This window comes from Cebus imitator, unplaced genomic scaffold (assembly GCF_001604975.1).
Source record: "Cebus imitator isolate Cc_AM_T3 unplaced genomic scaffold, Cebus_imitator-1.0 Scaffold389, whole genome shotgun sequence".
NCBI classification, from domain to species: domain Eukaryota; kingdom Metazoa; phylum Chordata; class Mammalia; order Primates; family Cebidae; genus Cebus; species Cebus imitator.
Genome location: NW_016107704.1, coordinates 1,713,984 through 1,733,543, shown reverse-complemented (window position 1 = coordinate 1,733,543; position 19,560 = coordinate 1,713,984). Strand labels below are relative to the sequence as shown.

The 19,560-nt window shown below is 38.2% G+C and overlaps 1 protein-coding gene across 1 annotated transcript in view; it reads right to left on the bottom strand.

The window, feature by feature from the left end:
- PDE10A (phosphodiesterase 10A) overlaps positions 1–19,560 on the bottom strand; it is a 339,461-nt gene that overhangs the window by 123,087 nt on the left and 196,814 nt on the right. Inside the window, 1 exon segment of the mRNA XM_017508318.2 lies at positions 18,038–18,066. Within this exon segment, the coding sequence (XP_017363807.2) occupies positions 18,038–18,066 (29 nt within the window).

The window sequence follows — 19,560 nt, the reverse complement described above, 5'->3', positions numbered from 1 at the left end:
ATTCCCTTACAGCAAAGCCTAATCCAGAGCCCTAACTCTCTTCAATTAGAAAGCTGAGAGATGTGAGGAAGCCACAGAAGAAAAGCTTGAAGCTAGCAGAAGTTACTTCATGAGGTTCAAATAAATAAGCCATCTTCATAACATAGAAGGGAAATGTGACGCAGTAAGTGCTGATGGAGAAGCTGCAGCAAGTTATCCAAAGTACCTAGCCAAGATAATGGATGAAAGTGGCTATCCTAAATGGCAGATTTGCAAAGAGGACAAAACGTTCTTACAACATTGAGATGTCATCTGGGACCCTTATATCTAGAGAGAAGAAGTCAGTGTCTGGCTTCAAAGTTTCAAAGAACAGGCTGACTCCCTTATTAGAGACAAATGCAGCTGATGACTTTAAGTTGAAACTAAGGCTCAATGACCACTGCAAAAATTCTAGGGCCAATAAGAATTATACTAAATTGACTTTGCCTGTGTTCTGGAACAGGTAGTACAACGCCACAAGGACAACACATCTGTTTTTGGCATAATTTACTGAACAAAAATCAAGCCCACTGTTGAACACTACTGCTCACAAAAAAGATTCCTTTCAAAATATTACTACTCGGCCATATGCAGTGGCTCATGCCTGCAATTCCAGAACTTTGAAAGGCTGAGGGGACAAATCACCTGAGGCTGGAAGTTTGAGACCAGCGTGGCCAATATGGAAAAACCCTCATCTCCACTAAAAATACAAAAATTAGCCAGGCGTGATGGCGCACTGTGATCCCAGCTCCTCAAGAGGCTGAGGCAGGAGAATCGCTTGAACCCAGGAGGCGGAAGTTGTAGTGAGCTGAGATCACACTACTGCACTCCAGCCTGGGTGACAGAGCGAGACTCCATCTCAAATAAAATACTACTACTCACTGACAATGCACCTGATCACCCATGAGCTCTGATGGAGAGGCACAGGGAAATTCATGTTTTTGGGCCTGCTAACAAAACCTCCATTCTGCAGCCCATGGATCAAGGAGTAATTTTGACTTTCAAGTCATATTATTTAAGAAATACATTTGTAAACCTATAGCTGCCATAGACAGTGATTCTTCTAATGGATCTGGGCAAAGTAAATCTAAAAATTCCAGAAAGAATTCATCTTTGCAGATGCCATTGAGAACATTCGTGATTCATAGAAAGTTGTCAAAATATCAATTTTAACAGGAGTTTGGAGGATGTTGGTTCAAACCCTCATGGGCGACTTTGAGAGTTCAAGACCTGTGGATGTGGTAGAAATAGCAACAGTATTAGAATTAGAGGTGGAACTTGGAAGATGTGACTGAATTGCTGCAATCTCATGATGAACAGATGAGTTGCTTCTTATAGATGAGCTAAGAAAATGGTTTGTTGAGATGGAATCTATGCCTGGTGAAGATGCTATGAACAATGTTGACATGACAAAAAAGGATTTAGAATATTCCATAAACTTAGTTGATAAGGCAGAGGTGGGGTTTGAAAGGATGAACCCAAATATTGAATTCAATTCTACTGTGGGCAAAATGCTTTCAAACCGCATCGCATGCTGCAGGGAAATCTTCTATGAAAGGAAGAGTCCACTGATGTAGCACATTTTATTTTTGCCTTATTTTAAGAAACTGCCACAACCACCCCAACCTTCAGCAACCAAAATGCTAATACATAAGAAGCCATATACATCTAGGCAAGAATCTCCTCCAGCTAAAAGATTATAACTTGCCAAAGGCTCAGAAAATCATTAACATTTTTTAGCAATAAAGCCATACATTATTATTTTCTGGGAGGGGTCGGGGGGACAAAGGAATCTTACTCTGTTGCTCAGGCTGGAGTGCAGTGACATAGTCTCGGCTCACTGCAACCTCTGCCTCCCAGGTTCATGGGATTCTCCTGCCTCAGCCTCCCAAGTAGCTGGGATTGCAGGTGTCTGCCACTGTGCCTGGCTAATTTTTTGTGTTTTTAGTAGAGACAGGGTTTCACTATGTTGGCCAGGCTGATCTCGAACTCCTGACCTTACGATCCCCCTGCCTCGGCCTCCCAGAGCACTGGGATGACAGGCATGAGCCACCATGCCCGGTCACTACTTTTAATTAGTGAATGCACATTGCATTTTTAGACATAATGCATATGTACACTTTACAGGCTACAGTACAGTATAAAGATAACTTTATATGCACTGAGGAATCAAAAAACTCTTGTGACTCACTTTGTTGTGGTATTTGCTTTACTGTGGCAGTCTGAAACTGAACCCACAATATCATCTAGGTATGACCATAAGTAAGGTTTTTAACAAATATTTATTTAGCAATGTTTCAAGCATTATCAGATGAGGCTACTATTCTCATGGAGTTTAACTCCTATTGGGAGTGGGCAACAGATAAACAAGAAAATGTCAACTCGTGAAAATACCTATGATCAAAAAAGTATCTGATGCCTTTGTTGCCATCTTTAACAAACCACCATCTAGGTGATTGGATATTATGCATATCTACTACATTACTGGATCATTATTCTTTTTTACGCAATGAAGAAATGCTCTCCAAACAACCTTTAAACAGCCCCTGAATTTATGGACTAGGACCACCCATCTTTATGGGCCTAAAATAGATCCTCTGTTATACCAGTTTTCAAAATCTATAGTCTAGCATCGGTTTGTGGCTGCCAAGGATGGTGTGGCAAAACAGGTGATAATTTAAAGCCTTGTGAAAGAGGAATGTGTTTAGTTCCACTTTTAACATTTTTGTCATAATCATTTGATATCATTTTTAGATAAGATGACTCCTTGCCTACTAGCATAGTGAGGAATAAGAAATGCATCTTCTATATATCATCTGCATCACTTTATTGTTATGGAATTGGGACGTTAATAGGCAAATGGTTTATGTCTGTAATCTATTGTTAAGATTATGGGTTTTGCATAATCTTATGCAAAACTGTCTTTAGCAAACATTTCCTAGTATTTAAGTGGTCAATATGAACTATTTCCATATAGCAGAATACTGTATTCAATTAGATAGAGAAGTGTTTCACACTAATGTGCTCAGGAAACCAACGTGCTTAGGAGGGATGCTCACATGGGTTTCTGGGGTTGCCATGGCTGTGGTTAATAAGGAGCAGCAAAGCTCCTGAAAAGAAATTTAGCCTAAAACAATCAATCCATAATTTATGCTAAGAATTTTTCTCTCTGGTTTTCACAAAACATGAATTTGAATGCCTGGAGATACTTCATGTAATAAGATGAATACAGACTTTTCTTACAGTCATCCTTTGGGGCTCTTCTTCACTAAGAATGAGTGATTTTCCATCTGGGTGAGAAATTCTTATTGGGCTCTTTAATTTTTAAAATTCAAAATGTCAGAATATCATTTCACCTTACTGGAACACTACCTGTCAACTGGTTCCTCTGGCTTCTAAATCCTGTGTTGATAATCAACAAGACAGGATATTTGCCTGCACTCCAGGTATTTGTTTTTAAGTATCATTTTGAACAATTCAAAGCCCACCACTAGCCAAAGCCAGAGTTGAGAAAATTGTTTTCAGGGAGATGTAAACAGGCAGGCTTTCTACCCACTCCTCCACCACGCACTTTCACTTCTGCCTGGGGGCCACATCACTTTAGCCCTCTGGCATCAGCTGCAGTGAGTGAGGGCATTGATGTTGAGTCAATGTTTGCTGCTACAAAGGAATACCTGAGACTAAGTAATTTAGAAATGTAAAAGGTTTATTTGGCTCACAGATGTGCTGATGAGGGCTTCAGACTGCTTCCATTCCTGGAGGAAGCAACGGGGAACTAGTGTGTGCAGCTATCACGTGACCAGAGAGGAAGAAAGAGGAGGGGAGTTTCACCAGGAGACTTGGTAGGGCCAAACAAGCCATATACAAGCCACAGTAACAGGTCACAGGAGATGGCTCCAGGTCATTCTAACTTGGGTCTATTCTAGTCCAGCCTTCCATATGGGCACCTGCACTTTCTGAACACTGAACCACATTGTAATATCATGTCTTTGAAACTTATTGAATTATTGCTGTAAATCAGATATGTAAACTTATTTGCATTTTAATAAAATCCAGTATTAAAAAATTTGTCCTGGAAAAGACTGATTGGTATCCTTCCCTTAGAGCATAAGTAAATCAACTTTGGTTTACGCTTCACCTGATTAAAAATTGAAAACCAGGTTTTCTACTCATTCATAGAAAAGTATTACCTCTGACAAACTGTTTTCTTTCTAGTTCTTCCTCTGTTGTATTTGGTTATGCTTGTTTCTCTGGTCATCAATTAGAAAACCTCTTTTTAAATGATACAGAAAGAAAAGAACTGGAAAGCGAGTAAATGGTAATTTGTTGTGAAGGAACAGGTAGAGCTGCAATGGGGAGGCTGACGGAGCTTCTCAAAGCACTTAAAGGCTGTTTAGGCCATCCTCCTCTCTCCGTCCCACAGCATCAAACTTTCTCTACTGGATCATTTCCATAAACATATAAACATGCTGGCATTTATCTCATATTTTAATAGAAAAAAACTAAAACTAAACCGCGTTTTGTCGCCTCTTTATAGCTTTCCTACATATTTACCACCCATTTCTTTCCTGTCCCTTAAGGTAAAACTCCATAAAGTAATTGTATCTATTGCCACCTACAATTTCTCTTCTCTCACAAACTCCAGTTGCTCCAAGAAAATGGCTTTTACTGAGATCACCAATGACACCACACTGCCAAACTAAAAGTCAACTCTCAGTCTTCCTTTCCCTTGAAGTTCCAGCAGCATTTGACATAGTTGATTGTTCTATTTTATTTTAAATAATACCTTATTTAAAAGAAACATATGCCTGGTTCTCTCTCCACCTCTTGGACAGCTGCTTTCAGTCTTCCCTCCTAGCTCTTCCTCCAAAGTCTCAGCCTTCTAAATGTCATGTTCCAGGGTTGAGCAACACCCACTTCTCCAGTGATCTCACCTGGCCTCAGGACTTTAGGTACCATCTATACGTGGATGGTTCTTAAATAATCCATATTATTAATGACCTCAAATTTGTATCTCTAACCCAGAACATTTACCTGAACCCGAGTCTCATATATATAACTTATTACTTAATGTCTCCCATTTAGAAATCTATTAGAGGGCTCCAACTTAGGACATTCAAAGGAAGCAGCCCCTGAACACACACCCTGACCTGTCCACCCTGCAGGCCCTCCCACTGAGGTAATGGCAAGCTCCCCTCTCACGGGCTCAGGCAAAACCCCGATGCCTCCTTTCTTCCCTCTTTTTTAATATCACACATCTGGATTAATCAATAATTCTTGTTAGCCCTCCCTTCAAAATAAATACAGCATTCTATCTATCAAACCCAAGCATCTCCCCACCTCCATTACCACCAGCCTGGTCTACTCTCTTACTAGACTTACTGTGCTAGCCTTCTACTTGCCAATCATCTTAGACAATGAAAGGTTATTCTTTCAAAGTGCCACTGAATTCATTTACTTAGAATTTCTGAACTTATGTTTGCACTAATAAAACTGGTTAATAGTCTCTTCATGCTTTTTTCTCTTTTGTCTAATGCTCTACTTTTTGTGTCAAAAATAGTATTCTCTTTTGAGATGAGTTGTTTCCCTAGCTTTTAAAATACACACTTCATATAATGTAGAAATTTTCTCCTCTTTAATGTTTTGTGAAATTATTCAGCAAAAGCTTTTGGGCTTCATGTAATTTTAGGTGGCCTTCTACTAATTTTTCAGTTTTTTCACTATAGTAGTATATTCAGGTTTCTTAAGTCTTCTTCAGTCAATTTTGATAATTTGTTATTTCCTCAATATTGACCATTTCATACAAATTTGCAATTATATTAATATATAGTATTCACTATTCTCTATTATTAATAATCTCCCTGGTGTTCATATTTATATTCCCTTTCTCATTCCTAATGCCTATATTTCCTATTTCTTAAATAGATTGTCTTTGGCAATCTATTTCTGGAATTGATCTTTTTAAAGAATTATCTTTTGCATTATTAATCAAGTCTATATTTTAAATTCTGCTACATTAATTTATTCTCATATCTTATTTTAATTAATCCCCTCTGCTTTTTAAGTATATTTTGGGTTTTCTAATAAAGAATTATAAAGACATACATTTTAATCCTATTCTGGCTATGTCAGGTTTGGTAGACTTTATCCCCATTTTATATTTGGCTTTAAAAAGCCGTTTAACAAAAGGTCTTTCAGATTAGAATGGCAAAGTATGAATTCAAATGTAAGTGTCATTTACATTAATACCAGAGAAGTTCTTTTGAATGTGTAACACAGAGAAGAAATAGAGATGCATTCTCACAAAAGGGAATACAAATATTAACATATAGAAGTATGTATATTTGCTTTAAATAAAAACATTGAAACAGTCTCATCCATTTACACATGAAAAGATATAGAATTGTTATTTGAATGGGACTACAAAGAAACATTCAACTGTAGCAGTAATTTAGTTAAACCACCTTAGCAGCTGTGTTAAATATCATAAATCAGTCACATCCTTTGACCTAGTAACCTTGGATCCTAGATATTGTTCCTTAGGAAATATTTCACAAGAATAAGACTGCTATATACATAAATTTAAGTAGTCTATGAAAATTAAAAACAATCTAAAGATCTACCAATAAAATAAAAAAGTAAAAAAATTATCACACAGAAACTCAATGGGGCATTTTTAGTCACTAAAGATAATTTTAGACTGCATAAAATCATGAAATGCTTATAGCATAATAAAAAACAGAAATCAAAATAACATGTGCATTGTAATTATTACCAAGTATATATATGCATGTGAAGAAGACACTGAAAATAAACATTCCAAATTGATATAATTGACTTGATTATAATAGTTTCAATATATCTTAGAGACATGGTTCTGATATCCTGAAAATTCAAGTAGAAATGATTTTAACTGAGTAAAAGTAGCTCTAGACAAAGTCAAGAAGAGCAGATCCAAGCACAGGTGTTGGAAGTAGTCTACGAAACATAAATTACAGTGTGACACTCAAATCCAAATACAGAAATAAGAAGACAGACAACAGAGAGACATTTTGATATACAAAATAACAAAACAACAGGGGTTCATATCACATAACCTCAGTCTTCTCAAAAATAGAGGGGCTGCTATAATTAAGAATGATGGAGACAAGGTTAGGAGAGGAAAAAATTTAAAACACCTGCCATGTAATCGCATCAAGCCTGTATTTTCAAGCTAAGGAAGGCACTACAGCTAATCAGCTAAGAAAGCTCATCTTTAATAGAAAAAAATAAAATAACATAAATAATCACTAAAGAAATAATGGCTTTTACAACCACTTACTAGGAGTGTCTTCTATACCATTATTGGAATCTACTTTAAGAAAATTCTATTCACAGAATACTGTAATATATGTTTGCATAATAATTATCTGGTCAGTGGTATAACGATTTCCACAAGGCTCAGGTACTCTTAATTTTCAAGTCATTGACTCAATTAAGGTAATGAACAGATTAATACAGAAACCCTGAAAATTCTAAATTCTATATTCAGTGACTGATTAGTTGTAGACCATAATTATGATCACAACTAGTCAGATGTTGGCAAAGTTTCATTTGAAGTCACATGATACAGTTGATTTTGTTAATCCTCTGTTTGGGGGAATGTCCTTATGGAGTTCTCTCACTTTCTGAGAGGTGATAAATTTGAAAGAGCTGAGGCAACAAAGCATCCTCCCTCCTCCCACCCCAGGTATTCTGCACCCACAAGATTCTTAAGCTGCACTGTAAGAACAGATGCCAATTAAGGAGCTTCTACCATCCAGTCCCAGTGGCCCAACACTACAAAAATATTTTAATCAAAACACACATACACACATACACACACACAGTTAAATTGCAAAGAAGAAGTAATATACATAATACAAATTAATAAGATATCTGAATAGCAGGGAGAAATTCCTGTGTGAAATCACCAAAATATTCCTTAAAGAAGTTCGCTTCAGTATGAACTTTTTTCCATCTGTGTAAACTTAGCATTTCTCTTCCAGTTCAAATTTGTAGTAAAAATATTTTGAAGAAAACTTTGAAAAACTACCATTGATTATTAATGCCTATTACCTGCGTGACGAAATAATCTGTACACTGATCCCCACAATTTACATGAGTAAACTGTGATATGCAATTGACCCATGTAACAAACCTTCGCATATACCTTTGGTCCCAAAATAAAAGTCAGAAAGAAGAAAATTAATCCATTTTACTCAACTTCTTGTTAGGCTAAATGACGTTTTAATTCCAGTTAGTATTTGTTAGTATTCAGACATATATTTAACATCCTAACTTTTTAATGACATTACTATACACAGAAGTATGACTTCAACCAAATAAAACTAGACTATAAGGAAAAAGTTTAAATAAATGCCAGACATTGAGATGGAGAAAAAGAGAAAAACGTAAGAGATAGAAAAACAGAGCGAGTGAGGTTCTAAGTGTTTTCAGACTACTACTTTTTCGAGCTTCCATGAAACAATATGAAAATTAAGCCCTACAAATGCACCTTCATCACTGGACCTCAGCCCCTGCTAATCCACACATCTGTCAAGCCGGCCCACCTTCCCCCTCCTGCTGCTGACCAATTCCTCTGACTGTGCCCTGGAACTCACTAGCACCGGCAATCCCCCTCTATTCTCAAAGTCCAGTGAAAGAAAGGACTTTTTCACATTTTTGCCCTAACCTAACCTTTCCTGCCCTCCTGAGAATACTCTTTCCCATAACAAAACTGATTATAACATAATATAAAATTAATCTGTAGAATATATGGTCATAAGTATTAACAGATAATTCAGAAGTTTCTTAAATGCAGTAACAGAAATTTTATAAATATGAAGAAAAGACAGGCTACATCAGGAAAAATAAAGATTTTAAAGTTGATATCCTATGAAAATCTCCCCCTTCACATATGAAACAAAGAAAAATAAAAACAAGAAGAAAGCTGAATTAGTGATGAAACTAGGCAACTATGGCTGCTACATGCCATACAATTCAAGACAATTTGGCTGGACATAATACCAGTGAAGCCAAATGTTCAAAACATTCCCTAAGAATGTAACTAAAATTTCTCCTTCCCAAGAAAATGATACTGTTGCATCAAGTCCATAAAAAATATTCTGGGTCCTTCACATCCCTTGAAAGTTGTATTCCCAGGTATTTTATTCTTTTTGTAGCAATTGTGAATGGGAGTTCACTCATGATTTGGCTGTTTGTCTTTGTTATTCGTTATAGAAATGCTAGTGATTTTTGTACATTAATTTTGTTAGAGACTTTGCTTAAGTTGCTTATTAAGGAGGTTTTGGGCTGAGATGATGGCATTGTCTAAATACACAATCATGTTGTCTGCAAACAGAGACAATTTGACCTCCTCTCTTCCTGTTTGAATATACTTTATTTATTTCTCTTCACTGATTCAAGGAGAACTACCAACCATGGCTCAAGGAAACAAAAGAAGACAGAAACAAATGGAAAAATATTTCATGCTTATGAATAGGAAGAATCAATATCGTAAAAAGGCCATACTGCCCGAATTAATTTATAGATTCAATGCTATCCCCGTCAAGCTACTATTGATTTTCTTCACAAAATTAGAAAAAAACTACTTTAAATTTCATATGGAATCAAAAAAGATCCCATGTAGCCAAGACAATCCTAGGCAAAAAGAACAAAGCTGAAGCATCATGCTACCTGACTTTAGACTATACCACAAGACTACAGTAACCAAAACATCTTGATACTGGTACCAAAACAAATATACAGACCAACGGAACAGAACAGAGGCCTCAGAAATATGACTGCACACCTACACCATCTGATCTTCAACATAAAACAAGCAATAGGGAAAGGGTTTCCTATTTAATAAATGGTGTTGGGAAAACTGACTAGACTAGCCATATGCAGAAAACTGAAACTAGACCCCTTTCTTACACCTTATATAAAAATTATCTCCAGATGGATTAAAGACTTAAACATAAGACCTAAAACCATAAAAATCCTACAAGAAAACATAAGCAATACCATTCAGGACAGAGGCATGGGCAAAGACTTCATGACTAAAACACCAAAAGCAATGGCAACAAAGCAAAATTAACAAATGGGACCTAATTAAAGAGCTTCTGCACAGCAAAAGAATCATCAGAGTGAACAGGCAAACACAGAATGGGAGAACATTTTTGCAATCCATCTGACAAAGGGCTAATAACCAGAGTATACGAAGAAACAAATTCACAAGAAAAAAACAAAAAACCCCATCAAAAAGTGGGCAAAGGATATGAACAAACACGTCTCAAAAGATGACACTTATGCAGGCAACAAACATATGAAAAAAAGCTCATCATCACCGGTCATTAGAGAAATGCAAATCAAAACCACAATGAGATACCATCCAACACCACTTAAGAAAGGTGATGATTGAAAAATCAGAAAACAACAGATGCTGGAAAGGATGTGGAGAAGTAGGAACACTTTTACACTGTTTACAGGAGTGTAAATCAGTTCAACCATTGTGGAAGACAGTGTGGCGATTCCTCAAGGATTTAGAACCAGAAGTACCATTGGCCCAGCAATCCCATTACGGAGTATGTACCCAAAGGATTATAAATCATTCTACCATAAAGACATGCACATGTATGTTTATTGCAGCACTGTTCACAATAGCAAAGACTTGGAACCAACCCAAATGTCCATCAATGATAGGCTGGATAAAGAAAATGTGGCATATATACACCATGGAATACTATGTAGTCATAAAAAGGGATGAGTTCATGTCCTTTGCAGGGACATAGATGAAGTTGGAAACCATTTCTCAGCAAACTGATACAGGAACAGAAAACCAAACACTGTATGGTCTCATTCATAAGTCGGAGTTGCACAATGAGAACACATGGACACAGGGAGGGGAACATCACACACCACACCGATGCCTGTTGGGAGGTGGGTGCCTAGGGGAGGTATAGCATTAGGAGAAATACCTAATGTAGATGATGGGTTTGCACCCATGATGGGTGCAACAAACCACCATGGCATGTGTTTACAAACCTGCACATTCTGCACATGTATCTCAGAACTTAAAGTATACTAACAAAATAAATAAGTATATAAAATATTCTGAAGAAAGTAACAACACAAGATCCCATTTAATATGCTGAAAGTTGGATGTGAGTTCATGCTTATGTCTGCCACAGGGCCCTGTATTTAGAAACACACTGAATAGAAATCCAGAGAAACTTAATGATTCACTAACTGAATTGAGCATTTCTTTTAAAACCTGGCATACAGAAACACTAAACAGAATGGACACAGTCATACTGTTTACCAGGCCAAGTTAAAATGAAGACAAGATAATGAAATCTGGATCCCAGTAGAGCAATTTGTTTCAATCAACCTAGAGAAAAATCACTGTGGTCAACTTCCCCCCTGTGAGAATGTCCACAACTCCAATTTCCTCGAGGTTCCCTTCAGTCACCCCAGACTGAACTGGTGCCACTGAAACTCATTATCTAGTCCTTTAACACACTAAACAGGAGGATTCTAAGGACATGTACATGAATAGTAACAGAGATAAGAATAATTTGTTAATGGAGAACAGAGCTAACATCATTCAAGGATAAATATATTTATTTAAAAAAAATCAGTAAATGACTTCTCAACACATACGACGAAAATAAGAAAAAAACTACCAAAAATATCCAAAGTGTTAGTATTATGCTATAGTACAGAGGATAGCAACAAATTTGGGATGTCATAGGAGAAGGAAAATATGCAAAATGAATACTAGGAAAGCATCTATTTTGCATTCTCAAGAAAATTAAAGAATTAACAATAAGAGATTATCAATAGGATAATAAGACAGATTGAAATGAAGAAGAAACACCCCAAATACCGAAGCAACCTTTAATTTTAAAAGAGTCATTACGAATTTAAGTAGAATGACAAACAGTAGAGAAAATAAGTTCAAGTGAAGGACATGGAGAATAAATCTGAGGGGCTCTAGAATGTGTAGTAAAAGAATCAGGAAAGGAGAAAGACATGGATATTTCTGGTGATATTGAAGAGAAAAAAAATAAATGGGAAAGAAGCGATGCACCAAGAAACAAGTAGCATAATACCCTGAACTAAAAATGACTTTTAAAATGATTGAGAAAGTTCACCAAATACCAGGTTAAATTACTCAAAATTAAAGCATCTACATGACCTAGTGAAAATAACAAATTCAAAGAGCAAATGAAACACTTACAAATATATTCAGAAACGAAAAAAGCAATGTTTACTGAGAAGAATCAGAATCGTCTCAGATTTCTCTTTGAAAACATTAAATATAAGATTGTAATACAAAATATTATAGTATGGCGGGGGCAGAGTCTACACCAAAGATTTCTAGATGTGGCTGAAATTTTGCATTTTCTAGCAACTCAGCATCCAAATACTCTTATTATTCTGACACTTTTATCTCCCTGTTCTTGTCAGAAATCTTTTTGACTTATGAGCTGAAACCACTTTAAAAAAAGAGTAACAGTAATAACACAACAAAGGATTAATACTGTGGACTAGATGGGAACAAATGACCAGTAGAGACATGACTTATTACAGTATCCCTCAAATCTCCCCCAGCAGCACTGTCTCTGACCAAGGTTCCCTCCTTCACTTACTCAGATCTAGCCAAGATGGCCACCTTGCTATGCCTCCAGCGATGTGCCAAGCAGACTCCTGTCTTGGGGACTTTGCATTTCCTGTACCATCTTCCTGGAAAGCTCCTACCCAGTTCTCAGCGTGGGTCACTCCTTCACTTTCCTTAGGTCTTTCCTCAAATGTGTCCCCAGTGAGCCTTGCCTGGCCCCACATCATCTAACCTGCCTCTCACTCTTCTGTCTCCATAGCACTCATTTCCACTGAGCACAGTGCATGTGTTATTTGTTGTTTACTGATTCTACCCCACACTATGTAAATGCCACGAGCACAGGCATTTCTGTCTAGTTTGTCCTTGATGTATCTTAAGAGCCTAGATGAATTGGGACTCACCTAATATTTGTTAATTAAATGGCAATGTCTGATTAGAAAAACATATTAGGTTAAGATACACTGGTTTCAACCAAGCATCTGACACAATCTCCTATTATTCTGAGGTGACATTTCCACACTCAGCATTTCCTAGATGACAATTATTATAAAGAGGGCACAGGAAAACAACTTGGAAAAAACACTCAAATTTGAGGGTTCAAAACATAGAGAAATAAATACTGTGTTAGATAACAGAAATAAGACTGTGGGACTCATCTCAATAGGCTGAGATGGATCAAAATAAGATGGAATGAAGGTAAAATAAATGTATAGTCCTATGGTTAAAATTCTGTAACAAAATCTGTTGATAAAGAAACTTTTTGGTCTCCTTGCATGACTGATTTCTCCTCCTTCCTCTCCTCTGCTGACATTTCCCCATCTTCTCTGTCACTCAACAGCGGGAGTGTCCACCGTTTAGTGCTCAGGTCTTGGCTCTTCTCCACAGACAACTCTCTAAGAAATGTCACCTTCTCCCATGGCCTTAAACATCATTTATATACCAGAAACTTCCAAATCTGTATCTCTACCTACAAACTTTCCTTTTAATTGGACCATATATGTCCTTGTTTTCTGAAAATCTCCAATTCCGTATCTGATTCCTTAAACTTACTACTTTCCTGGTCTCAATCCTCCTACAGTCTTCTCTATAAGAGTCAAGAGAAATTTTATTCTACCAAGTGCTCAGACCAAAAAGTTGGAAATCATTACTGATTCCTCTCGTCTAACTTACCATATACACTATAAACCAAAAATAAAGCTGTAAGTTCCTCAACTGACTGAAAGACCCTCCTCTCAGCCAAGGGCATTGCAATGCAGACCTGAAAATTCAGTGTAGGCAATGATGGGGGGCAGGAGGTGGGATATGCCTCATTATAACCTCCTCCCTTTGAAATTCAGGCACAGCCGAACAGCACTGACACTAAACAGATTTTAAGATTGATGAGACAGACTTTTTGTAGCTATAAGATACCAAACTCCAGCCTGATCTCGTGTAACACTGTCACAAGACAGATAGCAGGCCCCGAAAGGAACTGACGTATTTTACCACTAATATATTTCTTTGACATATTTTGCAATGGTTCTGCAAAGCTGTCTCTTGTGGAGAAAATCTACATTCTGTAAAGAAGCCCCTTCCCTTTCCAGGTCTTTTCTCTGATCCAGGAGAGTCTAAGAGTCTGGCACCTTTTTAAGGCAAAGAGCTCTGTAACCTGCCACTTGGAGGCTTCATTTGCATGATAAAACCTTGGTCTCCAAAATCTTACCTTAAGCCAGATGTGACTTTCTACTGATTCCAGGTCTTTGGTAGTAACTCTTTCAACCAACAGCCTATCAGAAAATCTTTGAATCCACCTATGACCTGAATGCTACCCACCCCCCATGCTTCCAGCTGTCCCACCTTTTGAGATAAAACCAAGGTACATGTACTACCTGATGCCTTATGTCTCCCTAAAATACATAAAAGCAAGCTGCAGCCCAACTATTTTGGACACATATTAGAACCTCCTGAGTTTGTGTCACGGGCATGTCCTTAACCTTGTCAAAATAAACTTCTAAGTTGACTGAGACAGGTCTCGGAAACATTTTGGTTTACAAACCCATAAACAAAGGTTGTTCTTTCTTCTTAAACACCCAACCTCTGATCATAGTTCACCATTACAAACCTAACCTTAGACATCACCCTCCCCATCACACTCCTAGACTGCCCCTGGGTCTACCTGTATTACAACCCTAACCCTAGACATCACCCTCCCCATCACACTCCTAGATTGACCCTGCATCTACCTGTATTACAACCCTAACCCTAGACATCACCCTCCCCATCACACTCCTAGACTGCCCCTGGGTCTACCTGTATTACAATCCTAACCCTAGACATCACCCTCCCCTGCCTACACTCCTAGACTGCCCCTGGGTCTACCTGTTTCCACTCTTACTGTGTATACTCTCAATTCAGGGTCTCTGCAGTTGCCATCTCCTCCTTCTGCTGATTCTCTCATTCCCTTCCAATTCCTGCTCAAATTTCCCTGAAGAAATTAACCTCTCCTGACCACTGCAGATGTGCAACAAGCCAATAAGCCTCCTCCAAACCTGCCATCACTCTCCAGCCCCTTATGCTGCTTTATTCTTCCATGTATTTATCACTGCCTGACAGGTGTGCACACACGCAAACACACATATACACATCATATAAATTTTCTGAGCTGTTTCCACCACTCCCCTCTATGCTATAAGAACCTGAATACTGTCTATTTTGCTCCCCATTGTAGCCACAGCACCTTAGAACAACACCTGGAACACAAGTGCTCAAAAATATTGGTCATTGAATGATGAGTAAGAAGACAGAGAGACAAAGAGAGAAAGGGAAAATGGGGAAAAGGGAGGGGGAGAGACATAAGACCCACCGGTCTGACTTGACTTCATGAAAAAATAATGATAGTTTATTCAAAGCTCAATAACCAAAAATGCAATGTAGTTTAAAAAAACTAATTATCCATTGAAACTGTATTGACAGATACATAGTTTCAAACTAAGACAGGTATCTGTCCCACCTCCTTTCACCAGGGTGAAGACACAATTAGTCTGTGGTGCTATGTTAAGGTCGCAGTGTTTTAAATATGTATTAATAATGTATGGTTTGTCCAAAGAATGTCGAACCGCATCTTAAGGAGGCATCTGGAAAATACAGTTTGGAAAGTAAGATGTTTTACTGGAAAAGAAATAACATCATCCCCATACTCAAAGAGTTTGCATATGAAATAAAAGTCAAAACAAATACTGGGGAATGGCCATTCTGGGAGGCTGCTTGGTTCTAAATGAGAAAGTACTTCATAATAATTAGAACTGCCTAGGCTGGGCTAAGTAGCTCAAACCGATAATCCCAGCACTTTGGGAGGCTGAGGCAGGAGGATCACCTGAGCCCAGGAGCTCGACACCAGCTTTGGCAACATGGATAAACCCTGTCTCTATTTAAAAAAGAGAAAACAATACAAAAAATTAGCCGGGCATGGTGGCACAGGCCTGTAGTCCCAGCTATTTAGGAGGCAGAGGTGGGAGGATCATCTGAACCCAGGAAGTCAAGGCTAAAGTGAGCTGAGACTGTACCACTGTACTTCAGCCTGAAAGCCTGGATGATAAAGTGAGACTCTGTCTGAATTAAAAAACAAAAAGTATATGAAAAAAGAGAAGTGGGAAAGAAAGCAAAAACAAAACAGAACTGCCTGAGAGTATAACCATCGCCATTAGTGGAACTAAAGAGCATGCTTTCTGTCAGGGATGTGTTAGAACAGAAGCCCTGCGGCCAGTCACCATCTTCCAAAAGGCTGTCCCAGGAATTTCTAAATCTATTTCATAAAGGAAACTCTGAGTATTAATCAAATAAGCATTGATCAAGATATGAGGTACATTTTTTCAAAAAAGCTTTATAGAGCTCTTGGAAACTGATACCATTTCTAGGGTATCAGCTTATGCCTTTAATATTTCTCAATTAGAAATGTTCTTTTCTCCAAATTTGGCATAATGTAAGAGAATCTTATAAATAATAGCAAAAAAAAAACCAACCCCACTACATATAGTTTCATCATTTTTTTTTCTAACAGCCTTATAAGACAGTATGGTACTGTCAATGACACTGTCTGAACACATGGCAGCTTTGGCAATATCAACACTGTAATATTTTATGACTCTGCCAAAGGTCACTTTTCAAAGTACCTATCTTCTCCTCAACTGTCACTTTTTAGCATTTTCTGCTGTTCCTAGCAGCTGCTGTTCACTCTTCTATCACATCCGGGTCCCTTTTGGGCACCGAGACCAAAGTTGTGAGCTCCACAAATGTGAAATTAATAGCAAAGGCACCCAGTGAAACCCCGAGACTCACAAATGTGAAATTAATAGCAAAGGCACCCAGTGAAACCCCGAGACACACAAAAGTGAAATTAATAGCAAAGGTACCCAGTGAAACCCTGAGACTCACAGAAACCTCAAGTCTCCTACATTGCTGTGCACAGAAGGAATTCTGCTCTCTCCTACCTCCAAATCCCCTACCCCCCAGCACAGGCCCAGGTCATTTTAGAGATTTCTTTCTTCAGATGATCAAAAATAAAGGAATATAGCTGCATATGTGATTCTATTAACAGTTTTTCAGTTTATATCTTACAATAAAAAGTGATATATAAGGTTGCATTAAAGTCAAACTTACTATTTTCAGTATTTAATCTGAAGATCTTTATCTGCATAATACAGAAAAACTAAGATACTTTTTTCAAATGTAATCACTTATACTTTTATAGCATAAACAATATGCTAAATGCTTTCAGTTTTTAAGCTTGCTAAGACTCTTAAAGATAACACTAATTATTTCTCTAGGACATGAAAATAGTACCTTTAAGATTTCTAAAAGTTCTAAGCAATATCATGCTTTCAACACATGAGTTGTCATCTTTTGTTCTCCCGAAAAGAAAGTGCATGAACTCAAAGGCAGAGGTTGGGCAGGTAGTGGACATGAGCGAAGCCAGCCGCAGAGGACTGGGGCTGACTGGAGAGCATCATGCATCTGAAGGCAGCTTCCACTCCTCGCCCCGAGAAGACTGCCACCCTATGAGAGTGCTGTGTTGGTGTTACCTTACCTCCTGGCTCAAAAGAAGCCAGAAATCCAGTCTTTATATACAGTTTATAAATGTCAGCAACTGATCCAGAAAACCCCATAAGCAGGTGCAGACCAAACAAAATCCACCTGTGTGCTGTACTCAGATTTGAAGCTGCTATTTGCAACCTCTCTACTGACTTTATTCCATATTAATGAGTGACACTTTGGAGAGGGAACTCAGTTTTTGCCATTATTTTTCTAATTCTTTAATGTGTTAAGAGTACTGAAAAATACACAAAAAAGATTCATTTCCTATATTGCAGTAGTAGAAATAATATTCACATTACTTACCCTGCTGACTTCCTTAGGAGCCGCTTCATCTGGGGACAGAGAAGGAAGGGGGAAAACACAATTAGAGACTGAGTAAGTTTTAAAATACAAAACGTGTCATTTGCTTTCAATAAACTTGAAGGGTTTTTTGCAACGCTCCATCTTACGAAATTTATGAATTTGATTTTTTTAAACTGTAAAGGTTGAACATAACAAATTACAAGTTAAGAAGTATACCCTAATTTCACAGGGAAAATGAAATACCACCACCAGATTACTTTTCTAGAGGTTCTAAAATGGATATGATATGCCTGCAAGAATGGCTACACTGTGGTATATTCAGCTACACGTGCACACAATGGGGTTTATAACACTTGCAGTATTCTATACAATACAACCCACATGAATATCCCAAATGACCTTTAACACTCTTGCTTCGAAGGCTCATTTCAGCAGACCCGGGGCTGGTGTGAGCTGTTCTGGTGAAGTAAGAAATGTACCTGCATGGCACTCTGGTCAGGGCATAAAACACACCCGCTAATAATAGTACTGCTTTGTTCTATGTGTCTGAGGAGTTGGGGGGCTGTTTATGCCAGCTTGTCAGCATTGCTGATTGGTAAAGTGAGACTGGGGTGGTTTGCACAGGGTCTAGGTGAGAATCCCTGGAAGGCTCTCCCGCTGGGGCTGGCTACAGGCAAGAAAATGTCTGTGTGACCAACAGGGTGTAAAACAAGCTGGCAGATAGCCCCGCTTGGTCCCCTGGCTCTGAGTGTTGCACACACAGGTCATGATTATGACCTGTGAGAAAGTGTGTGTCCCCAACAGAGGAGGGGCTGCTGGAGCTCAGCCTGGCATTAACAGACTCCTTCCTGGAGGCAGGCTTCAATCTAGTGCTATTGTATATTGTATCTTTTTCCTGTAATAAATTCTAGATCTGTAAGCAGTGTCATTTCAGTTCCTGTGTCTTTCTAAGCAATCAAACCCTGTTGTCTGTCACCATCAGAACGAACTTAACGTACCAAAAATGGAATGTACTCAGTGTCACTTCAAAGCACAGCCTAACTTAACCTGACACAGCTAAAAATATGCCCAGGTCTCCGTCCCACAACTTCAGGCAAGGTTGTAATTCTCCTTTCTCCTTCAATATCCATGTTAGCGTAACCACTGAGTCCCAATGATTCCAGTTTTCTCTCATCTTTCTCAGATTTACAGCTTATCACTCATTCCCTCAGATGACACCACATCTAGTCCCAAGTCACATATCAACCAGTATCTTCCAAACTGGTCCCTGAACAGAGTATGTTCCCAGTATGTGCAATCACGCCTATGCACGCATGCACACACACACGCACGCGCACGCACGCACGCACATACTTGCTCTCTCTTACGCACTCAGTTTGTCTTTCAGAAATTTTCCTTCTATGATGCCCCTAAAATGCTTCAGAACCTAAAATAACTAGATTTCAACACAGGCTGAACACTGACTTTACTTGAGGGTCTTTTTAAACAGTGATACTTTGGAGAGGAAACTGAGTTTTTTGTTT